The 19,440-nt window shown below is 43.7% G+C and overlaps 1 protein-coding gene across 2 annotated transcripts in view; it reads left to right on the forward strand.

Annotated features, from left to right (window-relative positions):
• The window catches only part of INPP5A (inositol polyphosphate-5-phosphatase A), a 189,739-nt gene that overhangs the window by 103,510 nt on the left and 66,789 nt on the right, over window positions 1–19,440 (forward strand). For both annotated transcript variants that reach the window (XM_066554797.1, XM_066554798.1), the window contains exons 6-8: window positions 1,346–1,449; window positions 7,905–7,957; window positions 11,447–11,566. In XM_066554797.1, coding sequence (XP_066410894.1) covers window positions 1,346–1,449; window positions 7,905–7,957; window positions 11,447–11,566 — 277 coding nt within the window. The remainder of the gene's footprint in view (window positions 1–1,345; window positions 1,450–7,904; window positions 7,958–11,446; window positions 11,567–19,440) is intronic.

Here is a 19,440-nt window from a genome sequence, read left to right on the forward strand (position 1 = left end):
CTCTTGCAACCTCACATATTATATACTATAGTGTAGGTCTGTTGAGCTGTTTTCACAGTGGTCAGAAGCCCAAAAATTTGCTTACAATACAAACTAGTGCCAAGCTGACTGTTCTGAAGGGATGTCCTCTAAGAGAGGGGGTTTAGGCCAGTTCCAGTTGACCACTTGTATTTACAGAAGGTGTGAAGTCAGCAATGGAGCGGGGCTGGTGTTGGTTGCAGCCAGGCTGCGCTGGCCCTGCACGCTCTGCTCTGCAGTGCTGTCACAACGAGCCTCTGGCTCACGGGGGATGGAGAGCTGCCTCCCTGTGCCAGCTGCTGCCTGTCAGTGAAGTCCTCCCAGCAGGTGCCTTCAGTCCTTGCACTTCTGCCAGGTCTTTCCTGTAACTCAAAAGGCATCAGGATCTCTTTGCTGACACCGTTAAACTTGCTGAAAGAGTCACATCCATCCACAGTTTACTTAGAATGATGCCAGTTTATCAGGATATTTGTTCAGTTGTCCCATGGGAGCCAGGCCTCAGAGGGGTTGGCACATAAAGAATGAAACTTTTTTTTCCCCAAAGACATTGGGCTGCATTACAGTAAATGCTTCCTCAGATATCCAGTAGGACTGAACAGTTTAGGAATCTTGATAATGCTTGGCGTTTTTCTCTTACACATTCCCAGCTGGAACTGACTCCAGCTGAGCAGGTCCAGGATAATGGCAGGGGAACATTAGCTGCCCGAGCTCCCGTGTCAGAGGAGTTAAACTAAGTCAGGTTCTCACCCTAGATATGCCAGTACATTGTTCTCATCAGGTGAGAAACCAAGTATAAAGTGGATCAAGGAGAACCTCTCATTCATGAGCTGAGTAGATCCATAGGAGTCTGTGTTGTTTCTGTCTGTGATGAAATTGTTCATTAGAGACTTGGAAAGTGATGTGCATCACCACTGAATCTCTTGTGCTAGTCCAACACCCATTCCAGCTGTAAAAATCCATGCCTCATGTGCTGATGGCCAGAAAGGGTTGTGATCAGATGGAGCCTGGGGGCTGCAGGGTCTCAGAGCAGCTGAGATGGGATTTGAGTGCAAGGGTTTACAGAGATCAGGCTCATGATTAGAGCTCCAACACTTCATGGGGCTCTGGGTCGTAGAAATGACAATGTCATAACTGTGCAACTTCAAGGTGTCTGATATAAACAGGGTATTTATTTTCCCCCAGAACAGTTCAGTGCTTGCACATTTTTTGTACGATCCTGTTGATTTACCAGCTGTTTTTCCAATGCTGCTGCTTTGCCAATAAGTGTGAGAAGATGCTCGTAATGTTGAAGTTATGTGTGTTAATTTTGGTTTATCTCTCTTCCTAGCTAAGAAGTATAAAAAGGTTACTGGGAAAGAAATCTACTCTGACACTTTGGAAAGCACACCCATGCTGGAAAAAGAGAAGTTTCCACAGGATTATTTCCCTGAGGTATGTACAGAACTGTGAAGCATTCCCAAATACCAGGTTTGATTCTGATTTCCTCTGACTACTCTTGAGCAGCTCCTCTCAGTGATAAGGGCGGAATGGAATCTTGGAGTTTTGTCTGTTTCTTGACACCTGTAATCCATGTTTTAAGCCATGGCATGATGTACCAAAATCCAGTAAGAATTCCTCGTGAAGGGTGAGGACAATGATGCAAAGACTGCTGTGTGCAGTGAAGCCCAGGCGGTGTGGCAGTGTGCCAGGGCAGGGCGCTGGATTCTGCCAGCCCAGCCAGCACAGGGAGCCGGCCCTGCTGCCAGGGACACCCGACCCAAGCACACACTGACACTGTCCTCCAAGGCTGCCCTCACACTCCCTTTGCACTTGCTCTCAGAAGAACTGGGGGTGCTGCACGTTTGAGATTGCTGGTCTTGTCAAAACCAGCAACACAAGCAGAGCTGAGAGGTTTCTTACACTGCACCTGAAAGTGCAGACTCTCTCTTCTTTGGTGTTTTCTTTAGTTTTCTCAATTTTAATTTCTTAAGAATATCTAGAACATGGGTGTTTAATGGTTAATGTTCTCCTCAAACCGAGTGAATAAATTGGTTGAACTGCTGTAACATTTGGGGATCAAACAGGCGTGTCACTACTTCAATAAAAGGAAGAACTAAATAAACTCCTAAAATTAATTTAGAATTTGTAAATATACACACTTAGAGATATTTACACAGTGCTTGTGTGCTTGGCAGAGCATTGCATAAATAGTTATGGGATTGATAGGATGAAGGTTGTTCTTTTTCTTGACTTGGATACTAAATTATTTATTTTTATATCTCAGTACTGGAAGGAAAAGTGCCTTTGACATAATTTTGCAAAGCATTCACTTCCTGTGAATAAACATGTCAGACAGTTTGAAGCTAAGTGTTAGATCACTCTGAGGGAGCTGGAGCCATTCCTCAGGTGTTTGTTGTCCCCTCTGTGGCAGTGAGCTGCGGCAGTGCCTGGCAGTGCTGTGCCAGGGCTGAGAGCACTGCACAGCAGCTGAGTTCCTCACAGCCCCAGGACAAGCTGTGCCTTGCTCACTGACACCCGGGAGAGCTATTTCCTCCTTTATCTACTTCACTGCTGTTGCTTCATTGTGATGCTGGCAAAGCTGTAACTTGTTCAGCATTGTTTATTACCCCTCGTGCATCAATAATTCTTCACAGTCTCTTGGAGCAGTGGTTGAGTCTTAGGGCTCTCCCACACGGTTTTGTGGAGCAGGAATGGTGCTCAGGGATCAGGTGTTCTCCCTTCATTAGCAGCTGCAGCTCCTCCTCAATAACCCTCCTGTGCTGCTTTTGGGACAGGACCACGGGGGCTGCGGGGAACCCGAGGAGCAGCCTTTGGAGGCTGTGACACCCTCAAACTGCTCCCATGGGTCCCAGTGACTTAAACAACTGTTCTGAGCAGAAACCTCTGTGGTTTGGTTGTCAAGGATAGTGTTTACCTGGAGGAGGAAAAGACAGGAAAAGAGAAAATCTGCAAATATATGCAATTAAGTAATGAACTAATCTCTGAAGCTCCTTGAAAGTTCAGTTCTGTTCCTGCCCCCAGCACAATTCCTGGGAATGCTGTTGCTGCCAGGCCCATGGAGCAGGCTGGGGCCGTGCTGCTGCAGAGCTTTGCACAGAAGGAGAGGAAAGGGACACGGGCTCTGCAGGTCTGCAGGGACGTGAGGAACAGCAGCATCCTGAATTACTGCAGCTCTGGAGCCTGTGTGCTCGCCTGGCCTGCACCCTGGCATGTGCCAGCCCAGTATATTTTCATCTGACTTGAAAAGTTAGAAAGTAATTGCAATGGTTCTTAGACCATGCTGTTTTTCTTTGGAACTGGAGACCAAGAAGTGTCTGAAACACACAGATACAGCAAGAGCAAAAATCAACAGGGAGATAGTTTTGGTTTTCAGATGCATGTTTCTATATGTAAAGGTAAAATTAATTTGCTATCACGTTTTCTCTCTGGACAAATGTTAGTAATAGCAATTAAAAGGCCACAAAATAATAGGTATTTTGGAAATTTGGGTTTACCCAGCAGAAAGCATGAGCAGCATATTTACCCAAACATTGCATTAACATGCTCTTGTGTGTTTTAGCCAGACCTTTCATATCACATCTGCAATTTTTTGTGTGGGAAATGGTTTAAGACTGATTTCTTTTATTGCAGCTGTTTAAGGATGATCTAAAAGTAATTACAGTGATTGAGGCATAATGCAATTCAAAATAATTACGGCCCACTGCATATAAAACTAACAAAACTTTCTGCTTTGATTTATGGTCCTCTTGGCAAGGCATAAACCTCAAATGATGCCTCTGGGAGCAACACTCTAGATAATGTTAGGCCATTTTAAAAAAAGCAGATTTGTGTAGTCTATCAGGCCTGAGTAATTTTTTTTTCTCATAGTGAGAAATTGGTTGTTATCATAGATCACAGATACTGCTCAAAGCTCTTATGAAAGATGAATTAATTTCACTAATGCTTTAATGCAAACCTTTCATGGAGGAGGCTGTATGGTGATAACCTTACTGCGGTCTCTCCTTTCTCAATTATGATTTATGTTGTCTTTTAGTAGATGAAACTGCCCGTATTCACAATCCATCTGCTGGCTAAAGGAATCCTATTAACAGAGGATCTGAGAAGAGACTTAATAATATAAGGTGAAAGATGTGGTATCCCCTTTCTGGGACATGAAGTAGGATTTTTTTTTCCTATTTTAAAATGTAGATCACTCTCTGAGAGCATAAGATGACCTATGTCATCTCCACCTGGTTTTATGTGGGCTTACAGATGGTATAGCAGCTAGTGACTATTTGTTAAAGTAAAAATAAAGATTGTTGCTTTGGAATCTGCAATAAAAAGCAAATTTCTCTTTCCTCCTTCCCAAGCTATAACTCTTTTTTACATTCTGTTTCCAAAACTTTCTGCATTCCAAATACTTCATTTAGAAATACTAAAGCATATGCATGATCCAAAAGTACATGAGGCATGTTGTTCAGCTGCAGTGTGCACCCAAGGCTGAGGATGACTCTTCATGTCAGAGCTGTTGAGCTCCAGCTCCTGGGCTGCACTAGGAGGCCTGAAGCCTGCTAAGTTCTGCGTTCCTAATGTTAAATAGACAAGCTATTGATAAGTGAATTATTTACTGAAGTTAAAGGAATGAAATGTGTTCGAGTTATGAGTAGCTAAAGGTAGTTTGCAGGTTGGGATACATGCCAGTTGCACAATGAAACCAGTGTTATTTTACAGTTCAGAGCACAGATGTTCCTGCTTTATTCAGCCTCAGCTGTATGACCTTTTCCACTGTGGGCTTAAGCTCCTCCCTGGTCTCCTGGCTTCTCTCTGGGCCAGGTAAAAGGCCCAAACCCTCATGGCTCTGTCCACCAGTTGTTGCTTTTTGGCAGTGACCCAGTCTGGAGTGTTATGGAGCTGCTGACTTCAAGTAGTTGCTGAAGCAACTGATCTAAGGGAAGAAAGGCAGTATTTTGAAGTAGGAACTACGTTCTACATTGTTTTCATGGCAAGCTGCCATAATCCAGCTCTGTTTCCTGTGTAGAGAAACCCTGAGTGTGTCATGAGCAGGGGATGTGGTCTCCTCTGTAAGGCTCTGAGGAGGAGGAGTTCTCACCAGGGCGAGGAAGCCTTGTCAGTGCTGGGCATTGCTGCCAGTATTTGGCTGATTCCTGTTTCAGGTTTCCCTCTGAGCTGTGGTGTTCCTTTAAGGAGCTGCAATTACACTGCAGTCATCACCACTTTAATATGTCTTTCCTTCATGCCCTGCTTTGTATGGTTGAATAAACCCTTTCTGGGTCACTATTTAATTTGATATGGTCCCCCTCAGTAAAATGATGGAGAAAAGATGAATTAAGGCTCTGTGCTGGTCATTATCAATCATGGTTTGTGTGCATTACTTATTGCTCACAGTGCTTTTTGACATTAGCCCTCTCTAACCTCTCTCTTCATGTTAATGCTGCCTGGAGGTCCTTTCCCCGATGTAGCAGGGGTTATTTATGTAGGTGGTGGTTCTGGGGGGTTTTAAAAGGTCAGCACAATCTCTTCAGGGACTCTATTCACAAAGGAAAAGCTGGCAGAATGTAACTACCAGTTTTCAAATTGTGATTTTAAAAACGGTATTTTTTTGGTGAGGACTTCTGCTGGCGAGGTGTCAGAGCTCCGGGTGTGGGGCTGGCCCAGAGCTGTGGCAGGACACAGCAGAGAGCCAGTCCGTGCCCCAGGAGAGGGCAGGGACAGGCTCGGAGGACAGCTGCCCTGGGGCTCTGCAGGAGCAGGGACAGCAGAGGCAGCAAGGGAAAATCGGATTTAATCTGGAAAAAGCTTTCACCATCAGGTTAAACAGCAGGAGATGGGCCCAGACAGGTTGTGGAATGGCTGTTCCTGGAGATGCTCAAAACCCAGCTGAGTATGACTCTAAGCAAGATGATCTGGTTGGGCCTGTTTTGGTGTTGCATCTTTTGAAGTACTTTTGCTATTTTGCCAGAGAGGAAAATAGCAAATGAGAAATGGCAGCCTGATTGAAAACATTATCTTGGACCACATCATAGGCTTGGACTACTTGATTTTAAGTTCTGTGTAGTTGTTTTTAAGAAGGAAATGACAAAGCTCCCTTTTTTAATCAAGATGAAATTCAAGCCAATTTTGAATGCTTTTAGCATTCAATTTTTTTCATTGATTTCCTTCTGAATAAGTGTTGACATCTCTACTTGTAACTGTGTCCCCATGAGCATCACAGAAGAGACCTAACTGTGTAGGGGGATACATTATAAGAAAATAAAGGTAGTATAGAAAGTAATCTTGCCCCTTAAGGAGTTGCAGCTGAGCCAATTAGTAGAGATTGGGAGCAGGCCTGACTTGAACAGGCCGCAGCTGTAGCCAGTGAGAAGAGTGTTATAAAAGAGTGGATTGGGTGGCTGAGGGGAACTGGGGGCCCTTGGCTGCTGCAAGAAGAAGGAAGAGGCAGTGCTTAGAGGAGCTGCCTATGAGAAACATCAAGGAGGTATGACACTCTAGCAATATGGAACCTTTGCAATATACTGACAGTAGAACCCTTGCAATATAATAACAACATTACTGGATTGTGGGGTTTGTGCTCCAGCTGTGGATCCTGTTAGGAAGGGGTAGAGTGTTTGCTTTCCAGCCAGCCATCCCCTGAGTGCTTGCTGGACCTGCAGAAGAGGCTAATTTTTCACTGTTGAAAAAAATGGCAATAAAGTCAATTGTTATTTGAAATATAATTATTATGGTGTTGTTTCTGGTTGGTCTTGGCTGCTGTCACTGTGCTTGTGCCTGGGGAGAAGGGGAGGGAGATGGGTCCCTTTTCCCTGAGGGATGCTCAGAAGATGCAGACTAGGTTGGACAGGGTTGGAGCAACATTGTCTACTGGAAAGTGTCCCTGGCCAAGCAGGGAAGCTGGAACAAGGTGAACGTGCCTTGCAACCCAAACCAGTCTGTAATTCATTTGAAGTCAGCCTGGTTTGGTTTGTGGAGGCCCTTCACTATCTCAGCAGAGTTTAGGATTGAGAACTGTCTGTTTTTAGAGAGAATGAATACACCTGACCAGTGCCTCAAGAGAGGTTTGGGGGAGTGGTACCTCTGACTGGGGATGCTCTGCTGGGACTGGCAATTTATTCACAATAAGGACTCACATTCTTTAGCTACAAAATCATTGGCATCGTTACTTAGGCCTGTATGGTGCAATATTCATTCCCAGAGCAGATTAGCCCAGACACACATGCATTGTTAACAAGGAACAAATAGGATGCAGAATCATGTATTTTTATGGGAGGTTGTGGATTGTGGTAGTGGCTTGGAAGTGGTGCTGAACAGCCCCTTCTTGTATGTGAATGACATGTATGGGCCCGAGCTGAATTGTGGCTTTCTAACCAATGGTGTGGCTGTGATGAATGGAATCTCTTACCACTATTTAAATTCTTACCTTTTGTAGAAATATTGGGTGGCTTGGCTCAGCAAGAGAAATAGCTTTCTAGCAGATCTCATTCATTTTAATTTGATGTAAATCTCTGATGACATTTTACAGTTCAGGTAAAATTACAAAGAAAACATTAGAAAAAACATCGCATAGGCAATAAGAATTTGCTGGTTTGAGCTAAGCATAAATATAGCTGGAAAGCTTTCCTATCTGGTTATCTTTCATTTGTAAACAACTGCCAGGGCTTTTATTAATTTTACATGTAATTTTGTAACTGCTGCAGGATCAAAAATATAATTAATTCCAGGATTTATAAAAGACACAATATCTGTTTTAAAGGTACCTCAGTTTGTGTTCAGTGCTTCTTGGTTATAATGTATGGATGAGCTCTGCTTCATTTTGTTCTTTGCGTCTGTACATTTCACTTTCACAGTATTCTTTACCTAAGATGATTGGTTCTTATTCATTTATTTTTCAGTGCAAGTGGTCCAGAAAAGGTTTCATTCGAACAAGGTGGTGTATTACTGATTGGTAAGTTGCATCTTAAAGTTGTTTCTGATTACGTTTGTTTTACGTTCGTTTGTTAACAGCAATTTCAGGCAGGTGTTTTCATGCGTAGACTGGTCTGTTCATAGAGCGGGGGGTTCCACGCCTGCTCCTGTCTGTTGGACATGGGGTGCTCAGGGGATTGTGGTGGTGCTGGTGTGGCCCTGTGCAGTCAGAGGGGCTCTGGGCCAGGCACAGCGTGGAGCTGGCACTGTCCCCCTGCTGCTGCACCGCTCCTGGGGCTTGCCAGCATCTCGCCTGGCTCTGTGCAGCCCTCACCTCTGGGGCCTCTGCAGGGAGAGCATGTTCTATGGAAATCTGAAGAAATCTTCTTTAGATTTCTCTAAGCCTACCTGGAAATCTGGCCTTGCTTTTTTACCGTGTACTCACAGCTTTGGTCTTTACCGCTTACTTATATTGTAGTCATGTACATGAACATTCAGCACTTTTCCCTTCCTCATGTGGTTGTTTCACATTTACAATTGAAAGCTTGATTTTGAAATCTCATGAGTGTTCACATAGGTTGACTTCTGAGTACTGAACAGTGTTCTGGCTTTGTTGGCATAAGCATGTTTATTTAATTAGACAGCTTGTGAAAACAGAAAAGGTACCAGGTTTATTCCTTTTATGGGCTTCTGACCCAGAAATTGGGCAGGCAGTTGTGTGATACTGTAGGTTCATGTTAGTTTTTCCAGATCCACATGCTTGGGGTGTGATTCCAGCACTAGATAATTGCAGAAGTGGGTGTTAACATCAGATGCTAATCTGGACTTTGCTCTTGCCTCATGACTACCCTAGGTTCTGTCTCTTCTGTCCTCTGGGATTTCCTCTCTGCTGAAAAAACAACATGAATTTATTTTTAGGCCTTTCCAAGAAAGAAAGGTTCTTCAGAGATAGATTTAAATGTAATGTTTTCTTGTGGGGGCATTAAAAAAAGACAGTCTTTGGCTGTAGGTGATGTTTGGGTGTGTTGGGCAGTGAGGATGAGGAAGCTCACAGCTTCTCCTAGTCTGTAATGGGCCATGGTGGTAGTTCTGTCTGGTGTAATTTGCAATTATGATCCACATGATCTAGCAAGGTCTCATATTTTCTAATGGGAGATTGAAGGGGTGAGTTACTATGTACAATTTCTGAAGAATGAAAGTGAAATACTATGGGAAATGCAGGTTGTTATAAAATCCACCTGAGGAGGTCTGAGTGCATGATGTGACTTTTCAGGGTGTGATGAGTGCTCGCACCCAGTCTCTGTGCATATGAACAAAGTTCTGCCCATAGTCATGAAAACCAGTTCCATAAATCATGACTTTTGGTCAATGCATTTCTACAGTCAAATAGGTCAATAAAAATAGAGCCCAGGCACTTGTTAGTACTTCTGTGTGAGACCTTGAAGGGAACTATTCATTTTCCCTACCTAGGAACACTGTTACAGAATGTATCTCATGCCAAAAACAAGGGACTCCCAAAAAACCAGAAAAGTGACCTTAACAGACTTCAGAGAACTGTCCTTTTTCTTCCTCTGTGATCAGTGGTCTGCCCCAGTTGAGTTTCTCTGTGAATCCAGATTTTTCAAATCCATTATTCTTCATTAACTTACCTTTAGTGTGGACAAAGAACTAAAGAATCCTGGAGCACTCATGAATTTTCACATTATGCAAAAATGAAAGAGAACTTTATAATTCATGCACTTTAACTTTGTGGGGTTTTTAGTATCTTGACTATAAGGTGAAGGTGTTTGTTTCTATTCAAATAGTTCTCAGTGCACTGAATGCATTACAGTCTTAAATACAGTTTACATATGTAGCTCATATTTGCTAGTGAGAATAGAGTAGAGGATGTGCTTACAGCATTTAGGCAGGGCACCAAGCTTGGGGATGTTTGCAAGTGTATCAGTGGTCAGAATCAGCAACCAGAATAATTTTGGTATTCTCAAGAAAGTAATATTAGAAGATGACAATCAGGGAAATGCAGAGCGTTGCACTTTGAGAGGAGAATTTAAAAGCACCAATACTATTTTTGGGAATAACTGACTCATTACCCCTGCTGTAGAAAAGGATCAAGGGAGAAGGAATTGAATATGGATCATTATTATCTTACTGAGATGTGTTAATAGGTAGGTGCTGTGAAGGACACGAGGGGAGAAGGCACGGTAATTATTTGAGTGCTGCCAAGGCCTGTGATAGAGTGTTCTGTTTGGCTTTCAGTGCTGTGCTCTAGGTATGCTGGAAAGAGTCAGGAATGGTGGAAGGGTTTGGCCAGGGGGTGAGAAACTTGGGCTGACCACAGCAGGGAAACTAGTTGCTGTCAGCCCTGCAGAAGGGGCAGAGATCAGTTTAATTTGCAGGAAAATAGGTAATACGATGAAAAGCTGAGTTTAAGGACAAGAAAGTTGCAGGTGGAAGGCCCATCATCAGTAAATTTTAAGAGCAAGCATGTTTTAGACACTTGAGGGTGGGTTATAGGTAACTTTACACATCAGGTGAGCTGGTGACTTGGGACCCTCCCTGTCCCACAGGGATTCTTTCTGTCTGTCCTTCAGACAGACAGGACTGGATGTCTCAAGCTGTCGTGTTTTGTAGTGCTGTGGTTGTTATCTCTTTATAAGAAGGTTAGTGGGACTGCTCTCCGTCAGTGTGGGTTCACTGGACAGGATGTGCTGCTCCCTGGAGCCAGAGATTTTCACCAGGATCTCTGGCAGAGCCCTTTGTGCTGTGTGACCTGTGTGTCTGACCGTGCTCTCACTGCCATTATTGCTGTGTCCTGGTCCATTCCCATCTCTGCCATGGTCTGGGAAACCTCCCTGAGCAGAGCTTGGGTTTCTGCTTGGTGTCTGTCTCAGCCAGAGCCTGTCCATGCACTCACTGGCAGGCTCAGGGGGCCTTTCTGGCCTAAACAAGTCTGTGCTTCTGTGGCCTCACAGGCATGGACTGACAGAAGCAGCAGGTGTCCTCTTCCCAGCTGGACGTGGTGTGTGTATTGACTGCTGCTGTCTCAGCATTCTCTGCACAGGGACAGATAAGGAGTCACAGTGATATGATTTAGGCCTTAATGACAGTAACATTTTCCTCTCAGTAGCTTTTCATGTTGTTTATTGCAGAGCCACAGTTCTACTTGACACTTAGCTGCAGCTTTGAAACTGGAAGTTGTTTGTTTACGCATTTAATTTTGTTTTAAAAATATTTTAGTGAAAGGGTACTGCCTGATTTCTGGAATTGTAACTGGCAAATAGCTTTTCATGTTATACATCCTTTATGCAAAAGACTTGATGGAGTCTTACCTGTGGATGAGCTGTAAGTTTGATGGCAGTCTGACAATTTTCTGATTATGATAGCTTATTCTGCACAGTTCTTGTGAGTAAATATTAAGGTAACATAAGAGTGAATACAGTAAGTGCTGTGTTGAATACTTTGCTGATGCAACAAATGTTTTTTTTCTTTTATCCTGAATCATTTTATTTTTTTCCTTTTTTTGTCATAGTGCCTTTGACTTGGTAAACATTCATCTTTTCCATGATGCTTCCAATTTAATTGCTTGGGAAACAAGCCCATCGGTTTACTCAGGAATACGGCATAAGGCTCTTGGCTATGTACTTGATAGGTATGTATTAGCCTTTCCTGGCCTCTTTCAATCTCTGTCTTCATAAGCAGCGAATGAAGGATGTTTCAAATGGCACACTCAGAAATGTAGAGGGTTTTATTCTGTCGCCTGAAAGTGGTTACTGCTTGCCAGAGTTTTCGAGACAGTGCAGGTTACAGATCACTTTATGACACTTATTCTTTAAAGCCAAATAACTGATCTCAGGGAACCGCTCTGAAGTCACCAGAATTGCAGAGTAGGAACCACACTTATTTTCTAAATGTGTTAGGTAGATTAGCTTATTTTTAGACTATGTGAGCTCTAGTGAAGTGCATTCAAGTGCATCGTCAGTTACAGAATAACAGAATAATTCCAGTTGGAAGTGCCCTCTGGAAGTCCCTTACTCATCCCTCTGTTCAGAGCAGGGCTGATTTCAACAGCTTGTCCAGCTGAGCTTTGAGCAGCTCCAGCATGGTGGTTTGTAGCTCTTCTGGGCCGCACATTACTGTGTTCTACTACCCTCACTGTGAAGTTTTCTGTCCCTATTATCCAGCCAGAATTTTCCTTAAAGTGGTTTGTGTCCATCACCTGGATCTTTTGGCATGCCCTGCTGAGCAAAGTCTGGCTTTTTCCTCTCTAACTACCAAACAGGTAAAGCCAGCAACAGAGTCCTCATGTAGACAGCTCTTCTGCAACCTGAGCAAGCCCAAGTCTTTCAGCCTCTCCTTGTGAGTCCCTGCACACAGAACTGGTGTGCTTTAATCTCCACACCAGCTGGGTCCAGCAGGCAGCTCATCTCTGCAGCAGCACAGCGCTTGTGTATCGTCGTTGCTGGTGTTAGTGGCCACATGGGTTCTGGTGGTGTTACAGAGCTGGTTCATCTGATGAGTGGTACAATACAGAGGAGTCCCAAAAATACCCAGAAATTTACAGCTGCCCTAATTATAAAGCCAGGAAGAAGACAGCTTTCTCTTGAGTAAGAAAACAATGTTTCTGTGTGGGCATCAGTGTGTTGGCAGAGCAAACGTATTTCTACTAGCAGGTGCCAGCCAGCTTCATGTTTGCCTGAGAAACAGAGCTTTAACGTGTCCCTTCAGAGCAGCGTGGCACACACTGCAGTCCATGGCCTAATGGGGGGCTTCAAACAAACTGCTGAGCCTGGAAGGAATACAGAGCCAGAGCACTTTGTGTGCTGTTCCTGCCCCCAGCCCTGCTGCCCAGCAGCCCGTGGCCATGAGCCTCTTCACCAGGCCCCCCAATGAGCACGGGACCGCTGCTGCTGTCACCTGGCCAGTGTCACCTGGCCAGTGTCACCTCTGTCCTTCCCCAGGGCGAGGAATGGGGGGCCCGGCCCGGCAGGGGTGCTGAGCCCCATCCTGCTGCCCCACTCAGGCTTTTGGCTGAGCCACACCACTGGCCAGGGACAGCCCTTGCTGGCTGAGAGCAGCACCTGCCTGGCCCCATGGGCAGCCCCTGCCCAAAGCAGCCTCTGCTCCTCTGCTGCCTGGCACAGCCATAAGGCATCCCTGTCCACAAGCAGCTGTCTGCTCTTCTGCCTCTCTCTGGCAGCAGCCTGGAAGTTACAGACACTCCTGAACAAAGCAATTTATGTGTTGGAAAATATCTTGTTCCCGTTTTTCCCTATGTAGCTTTTCATTGAAAATGTTTTGAAATGTTGCAGTTGTGTGTAAATGCCTTTCCAGTCGTGTTCTTTCTCAAATTTCCTTCTTTGTGGGTTTTCTGTCCTGTAGGGCCGGTAGGTGGGATAGTAGAGACTGCCTTTCCCCCAGCAGGGGGCTGATCAGGAATTTCTCCAAAGAGGAATTTACCATCACCTTTGGGATGACCCAGGGGTGAACAGGAAAAAGCCAATATTGCCTTTCTCTTGTATCACTTGCAAAACCTGCTCAAACCACTTGAAAATGCTGGAGGCAATTGGAAGGTTTGCATAGATAGCATATATATAAAAGATCCCTAATTTACAGAACAGGGGCTCAGGAAGATTAGGATCTCGGTGCAGTCTGGGTGCATATTCTTGAGTTCTGCTGCATAGAGCAGTATGGTTTGTTTGGGTTTTTTTTTTTCCATTTTGCTTGGCTCCATTGGTATCTTTTCCTTTTCTAATGCTTTGCATGAGGGAAACCTGTGCAAACCTTTTGCATTATTTACTGCACGCTTGTTTGCAGCATACAGTGTGCTTCATTAGCTAATTTTGGCTTTGGACCTCCCACGATGCCCTGGCAAGGGTAAGGTAATAAGACTGTAGTATTAGTGTCAGCCGTGGGTCAGGGATGTCACGATGGTATATCATTAAAATGTGACACTGCCAAAAACTGCCCCAACTCCGCTGTCCTTAGAAAAGGAGCCCTTGGATTTCGGGTTGCGCAGTGGCACAGCAAGCTCGCCGTGGATGAATTGTTCATTTTGAGGGAGCAGCCAGCCGCAGATCCGGACCTCCACAGTGCGGTGAGGGGCTGGCGGGCACAAAGGGGGAGTTCTGTAGCCAGTGAATAATGGGAAGCCCCTTTCATCGGCAGGACTAACCTTTTGGCAGCCACCAGCACACTCTATTCTGATCTGCTGATTGGGGAGGACAATACACTGAAGCTTACTTTGAATGAATGCTGCCACCAACAGTGTCCCCATTCAGGGGCTTTGGGAACCATCTTTGGCCATTGTCCCCCAGCACTCCCTCAGACAGCAGGAAAAGGGAAAGTGAGAGCAGCTATAGGGGGAAAAGTACTTCTTTTCTTGGCTTTAATCTCTCTTTAAAGCTTCATAGATCTACATTTCCAGCTGAGCTACTGGAACTATGCAGTGTCAGATAAATACAGAAAGAGAGAGGTTTCAAGCTGAGCTTTCAAATCCCCTTATCTGCATGAACTAATAATGCAGATTTAGTGCTGTTAAAAACAGAGACTGATAAGTCTTTTCCTTTAAAGCCTTTAAACTGCTAAAGAGCATTTAACAGCGATGCAGTTCAAACCCGATGAACAATGCTGAGAAGGAAAACAGTTTATTGAGCTAAACCTTCACTGAATGAAACTGAAACACCTTCTCACAGTTGATTTAGGTCACTGTGGGAGTCAGTGAAAGCTCAGTTGTGTTCACGCTGCATCTTCATAAACATGAGTTATGTACAGCCTTTTATTTGGGCAACAGCTACCACAGGAGTTGGGGATGCAAACCAGAAGAGGGTTTGCAAATTAAAGCTAAAATGGATCAGTTTAACTGTTCAGATTGCCAGGGAAGTTGCTGTCTCTAAAGTTATTTTAGCCACAAAGTTTTAACGCATAAGAAAAAAGCTGTGCAACATCACAGCATTGGTGAGCAGGGGGAGGCTGGGGGAAAACCAAGGAAAAAGCATTGGGGGAATGATACAAAGTTATGCTAAAAGTTTTCTCCTGGGGAAGTCTGTTAGTAATGCTAGTAGCATGTTTGAGGAGTAGAAGGGTTTGTTCTTCTAGCTTTAATAAAGCTTCTGCTTTAATAAAGTTAATCCTGAAGTGATTTAGCTTTAATAGCATTAGAATTAGTTAAATAGAAAGAACACTTTTAAAGGCAGCTCACTGGTATGTGCTGAGCCAGGTTGCATTTAATATTTGCCATTTTGCAAGGGAGATGTGGTGTCAGATTGTTGCTTTTAAGACCAAGAGGATTGGAATCACGCTGTTGTTGAACAAATATTTGCTTGTAACTTTACAAATACACATACAGTGTGTATGTAGAAAATTGAGGTGTGTAGTGAGTCTCTGTCAGCACCAGTGTAAACCCAAACTGAGCCCCCAGAAGTCAGTTATGTTGTTCCAGGTAGGCGCAGGTCTACAGTCAAAACTGAATTTGCTTTAAAATGAGGTAAGAACATCTGCTTTATATTTTGTGGAGGGAAAAAAATTCTTCAAAGCCCGTTTTGGATAATTGCCATGTACAGTTAGCCCTATTTGCATGATACTTGGTTTTTTGTATTTTCTGAAGTTGGAGGGTGTAAACTACACATGCAAGTAAGAGAGGAAAATAGTTTACATTTTGGTTTAATTTTTCATGCAGCTGTTATAACTAATGCTTGTGCATATTTCATGTTAATTAACTATATTGACATATTAGTCATGTCCTGTAGCCACTTGATGGGCAAAAGTGTAAGAATGCAATACCCAGGCTGGGGAATGAGGAAAAAGCTGCAGGATGGGGCCCTTCAAGAGTGGGAAGGAGAGTTTGGGAAGGACAGGACGTGAGGTGTTAGCCTGATCCCTGGCTCTTGGGATGTGCCAGCCATCTAAACTTCCTGAAGTTATCTCAAGCATTGAGATCCATAAAATGAGTGTGGTTTTTTTTTAATGAAAGTGACAGTGCTCTTCTGTTTTCCTATTGAAATGTTCCCTGGCCTAGTTCAACAGAAACATTTTTACATTACAACTGTGAAATCTTAGCATAAAGCTTCCCTTTGTGCCCTTCATTATTTTCTCACAAATATAGTCCATTGTCACATAGCTGAAGTTAATTTGATCAACATTGGGACATTTAACTTTTATGTCCGGTCAAAGGAGCTGTTTCATGCTGATTTTGAGTATTGAAAAGAAATGATTGCCAGAAAAATAATGTTACTATTAACAATTCAGAGCAATTAGTTTCCCAGGGAGAGGCGATGTGATGCACCGGCTCCACACAACTATTCTTTGTCATTTTATGGATGCTCATCAGTCAACTGTCACCTCTTCTCAAAGACCCCTCCAATCTAAATGTTTCTCTTTGGGCTTTTCCCAGAACTAGCAGCTGAATGAGCAAAAGAAAAGCCACTTAGTTTCTAGGCAAAGGAAAACTTTGCTCTAAAGATCTGGGTCATTTGGGAAGATCCTCAAAGCTGCTTGCTTTAGGAGGGCTTGGGATTTTTTTGTCTTGGTTTGGTTTTGTTTTTACTTTATTTGGTTTTTGCAGCAGTGATTTTAACATGAGCCTTCAAATGCATAGTGAAATTTCTGTGTATTCAGATAAAAAGCACCCTCAAGGCAAATAAACCTTCCAGCCAAATGTTTTCTAACAAAGGTTTAAATCCCTGGATCACATTCAAATCGACAGCTTTTCATTAAACACCCGAAGCTCAGCTCGTTAATATTCAGTCATTCTCCCCCTTAGAGGAAGGTTAAGTGCTCTCAAAATTAGCGTGTTTGGATAATATGCTCTTTAAAGAGTAAATCCAGCAAAATTGTCTTGTTACTTTCAGCCTGTCAAATACAGCCAAAGTCACTTTTCCTTGCTCCTTGTTTTTCTGCTGGCTTGAGCTTTGGCGTCTTTGATGCAGTTGTCAAAAATTCAACTCGTGTGTCCTTCCTCTCTGCACAGACACATTGTGAATTTTACTTGGATTGTATTTTTAGCAGGAAAATATTTTTGTACTGGTATGTATTGTAATGGAAAGCATACACTAGTATAATTTGAAGGGCACACAATAATTGCAGTTCCATATTAAGTGAATGATAATTTTCGGTCATCCTAATCACTAATTTTGTCCTTATTCTGTTTTCAGCATTTGGAGCTTTTTTTTTTTCTTCTTTTCTTTTTGGCATTACAAACTGAACAGGTTATAATAAATTTTCAGTATTCATTATTCAAATGGTAAATATCTAATGTCTCTCTTGTGATAAATCTGTGTGAACAGTACCAGGTTTGGAAGCGAAGATCTGAAATCCTAAATCCAGAACTTTAGATACTTGCAGGTATCACAGAGAAAGGTGTCATTTAAAGAAAAAATGGAGTAGATGCACTAAGCCAGTTTTTGCTGTACCTGGCCAGTGTGAATAGTATTGTGGCTCTTTCAGAAGAAATGCTGCAGTTCAAGCTCTGAGGATTCCTGGAGACGTTTCAGTCAGTTGTTTGCCCACACAGTCCCTGTCCAGCAGTGGGGATGTGGATCATGGCAGTCTTGTGGCACTCGGGGCCTCCACCTCATCTTCCCTAAAGGCTTTACTCCTTTTTGCCTGTTTTCCATTACCAGGATCTCCTGGAGCTGCCCTGTTGGCTGCTGAGTCTTTCTGGTAGAATGTAAGCGCTGTAAGCACAGGCAAGGTTGGGTTTACTGCAACAGTCCCTCTCCCAGGAGAGCATGTGTAATTAAACATGTGATGCAAGAAAACAGAACGCCTCTTAAAAAAGAAATTACTGCAAGTAACTTGTTGCCTGCTCGATTTTGCTCAGAAAGTGGCTTTCTATGAGAACGTGCAGAGTGTCACATTCTCATTGAGTTATATTTCTCTCTTTACTGTAATTTGTTCCTTAGAGAGCCTGGAGCGGGAAGAAGATAAGTCATTAGTGTCCAGCTAAAGGTGACACTGACATCAGCATCCATTGTGGTCTGCCTCTTTTCAAATCTCCTATCCTATGGCCATATCTTCTAGAATAGCTGTGATTCAATTAAGGAGAATCTATATGGGCTGTTGATCCAATTTTTACTCATTTGCAGAGAAATGAAAATAAATTGCTATTGTGATTTTATTTACAATGCTGTGAGCTGATAAAATGGAGAATGGTTGAAAGAGCCCCATTCTGCTCCCATTGGAGCCTGTGGGCACCAGGCCAAATGGCCACCTTGGAGATTTTGACTCCCATAAGGTGGGAGCACTGTGGGAGGAGGTTGTGGGCTCTGCCTCCTGTGTTCCATGTCCTGGAAAGATTCGGATCATCCCCAACAGGAGGATGCTCAGGTGGGAGGGACAGCGTTTCCAGCCACTGGTCTGCCTGTGCAGGAGCTGGAGAGGATGTAGCTGGCTGGGCAGAGCCTGCTCAGGGCTGGATAGGTCAGTTGATGCAGCTGCCTCGACTGTTGTGGAGCTTCTTTATCTTCATTTCATCTGTGCTGGGTTTAAGATGCAACCAAGATGAGTCAGTTTCTCAGCTCCAGCAAGGAAATGGGTCCTGCTGTTGTAATATCCACTAGAATTTTCATTGTTCAAACCTAATGTTGACAGTTCTTAACTTTCTTGATCACCGTGCTCTTTGGAAAATGGGTTGTTCCCTTCTCTTTAGCACTTCAAACGTTTCTGTCCTCACCCCTTTTTTGTTCCCTCTCTTAGCTCCTGGTGCTCCACTGTAGTGTGATTTTCAAAGGGATAATGTAAAATTGGTTGCTCATGAGCTGTTCTCAGCATCGAGCATTGTTTCATCCTTTGTTAGTGAATTCTCTCTGGGTCTGAGCCATTTGCATTGCCCTCTTCTAGAAACATTTGGGTTTATTTTAAATTCACAGTTGCCCTGAGCCCAGCTGTCGCCCAGTCCCGATGGTGATGGTGGAGCCTGCAGGTCCCCATCGCCGGCAGCTCGCTGTGGATGAGGTGGCTCTGCTGCCCACACAGCCATCACAGGAGATGGAGCTGGAAGAGATGCTTCTTGTAGGTCTGGCAAGACCCAAATCTGACAAAAGTCCTTAACCCTTGAACTGTCGTTCCTATCAATGAGCTGTTTAGGACAGACAGTGTCTTTAGTCTGAGTTGCTCTAAATATGTCACAAAAAATACTTTTATATGCTTAACAATAAGCAGTATCCTGTTGCCACGTATCCTGGTTATTTCTGTCTCACTGTTTGTGCTTTTGACACTAAGTGGCTGCAGGACTTTGGCTTTGCTCCCCGCATTTACGCCCTGCAGAAGAAAAAGCAAGAATTGGGATGTCTTGGGCTTCATGCAGAAAGATTGGGCAGTTACCTGCTGTCTGCTGAGCACCAAGTGTCACCAGCACTAAAGAGCTCAGAAACTGTGTGGGGGGATGTTAATATTCCATGATAAAGCAAAGATCCAAAAAGACATCCCATCTCTCTGGTTTCTTCTTATAGTTTTCTCTTGTATCAGCTGAAGAGCATGAAAATTTCTTTGCATGGTAATGCCAGTGTTGTAGTGCTGTGCTGTCCT

Source organism: Molothrus aeneus, chromosome 8 (genome assembly GCF_037042795.1).
Source record: "Molothrus aeneus isolate 106 chromosome 8, BPBGC_Maene_1.0, whole genome shotgun sequence".
Taxonomy (NCBI): Eukaryota; Metazoa; Chordata; class Aves; order Passeriformes; family Icteridae; genus Molothrus; species Molothrus aeneus.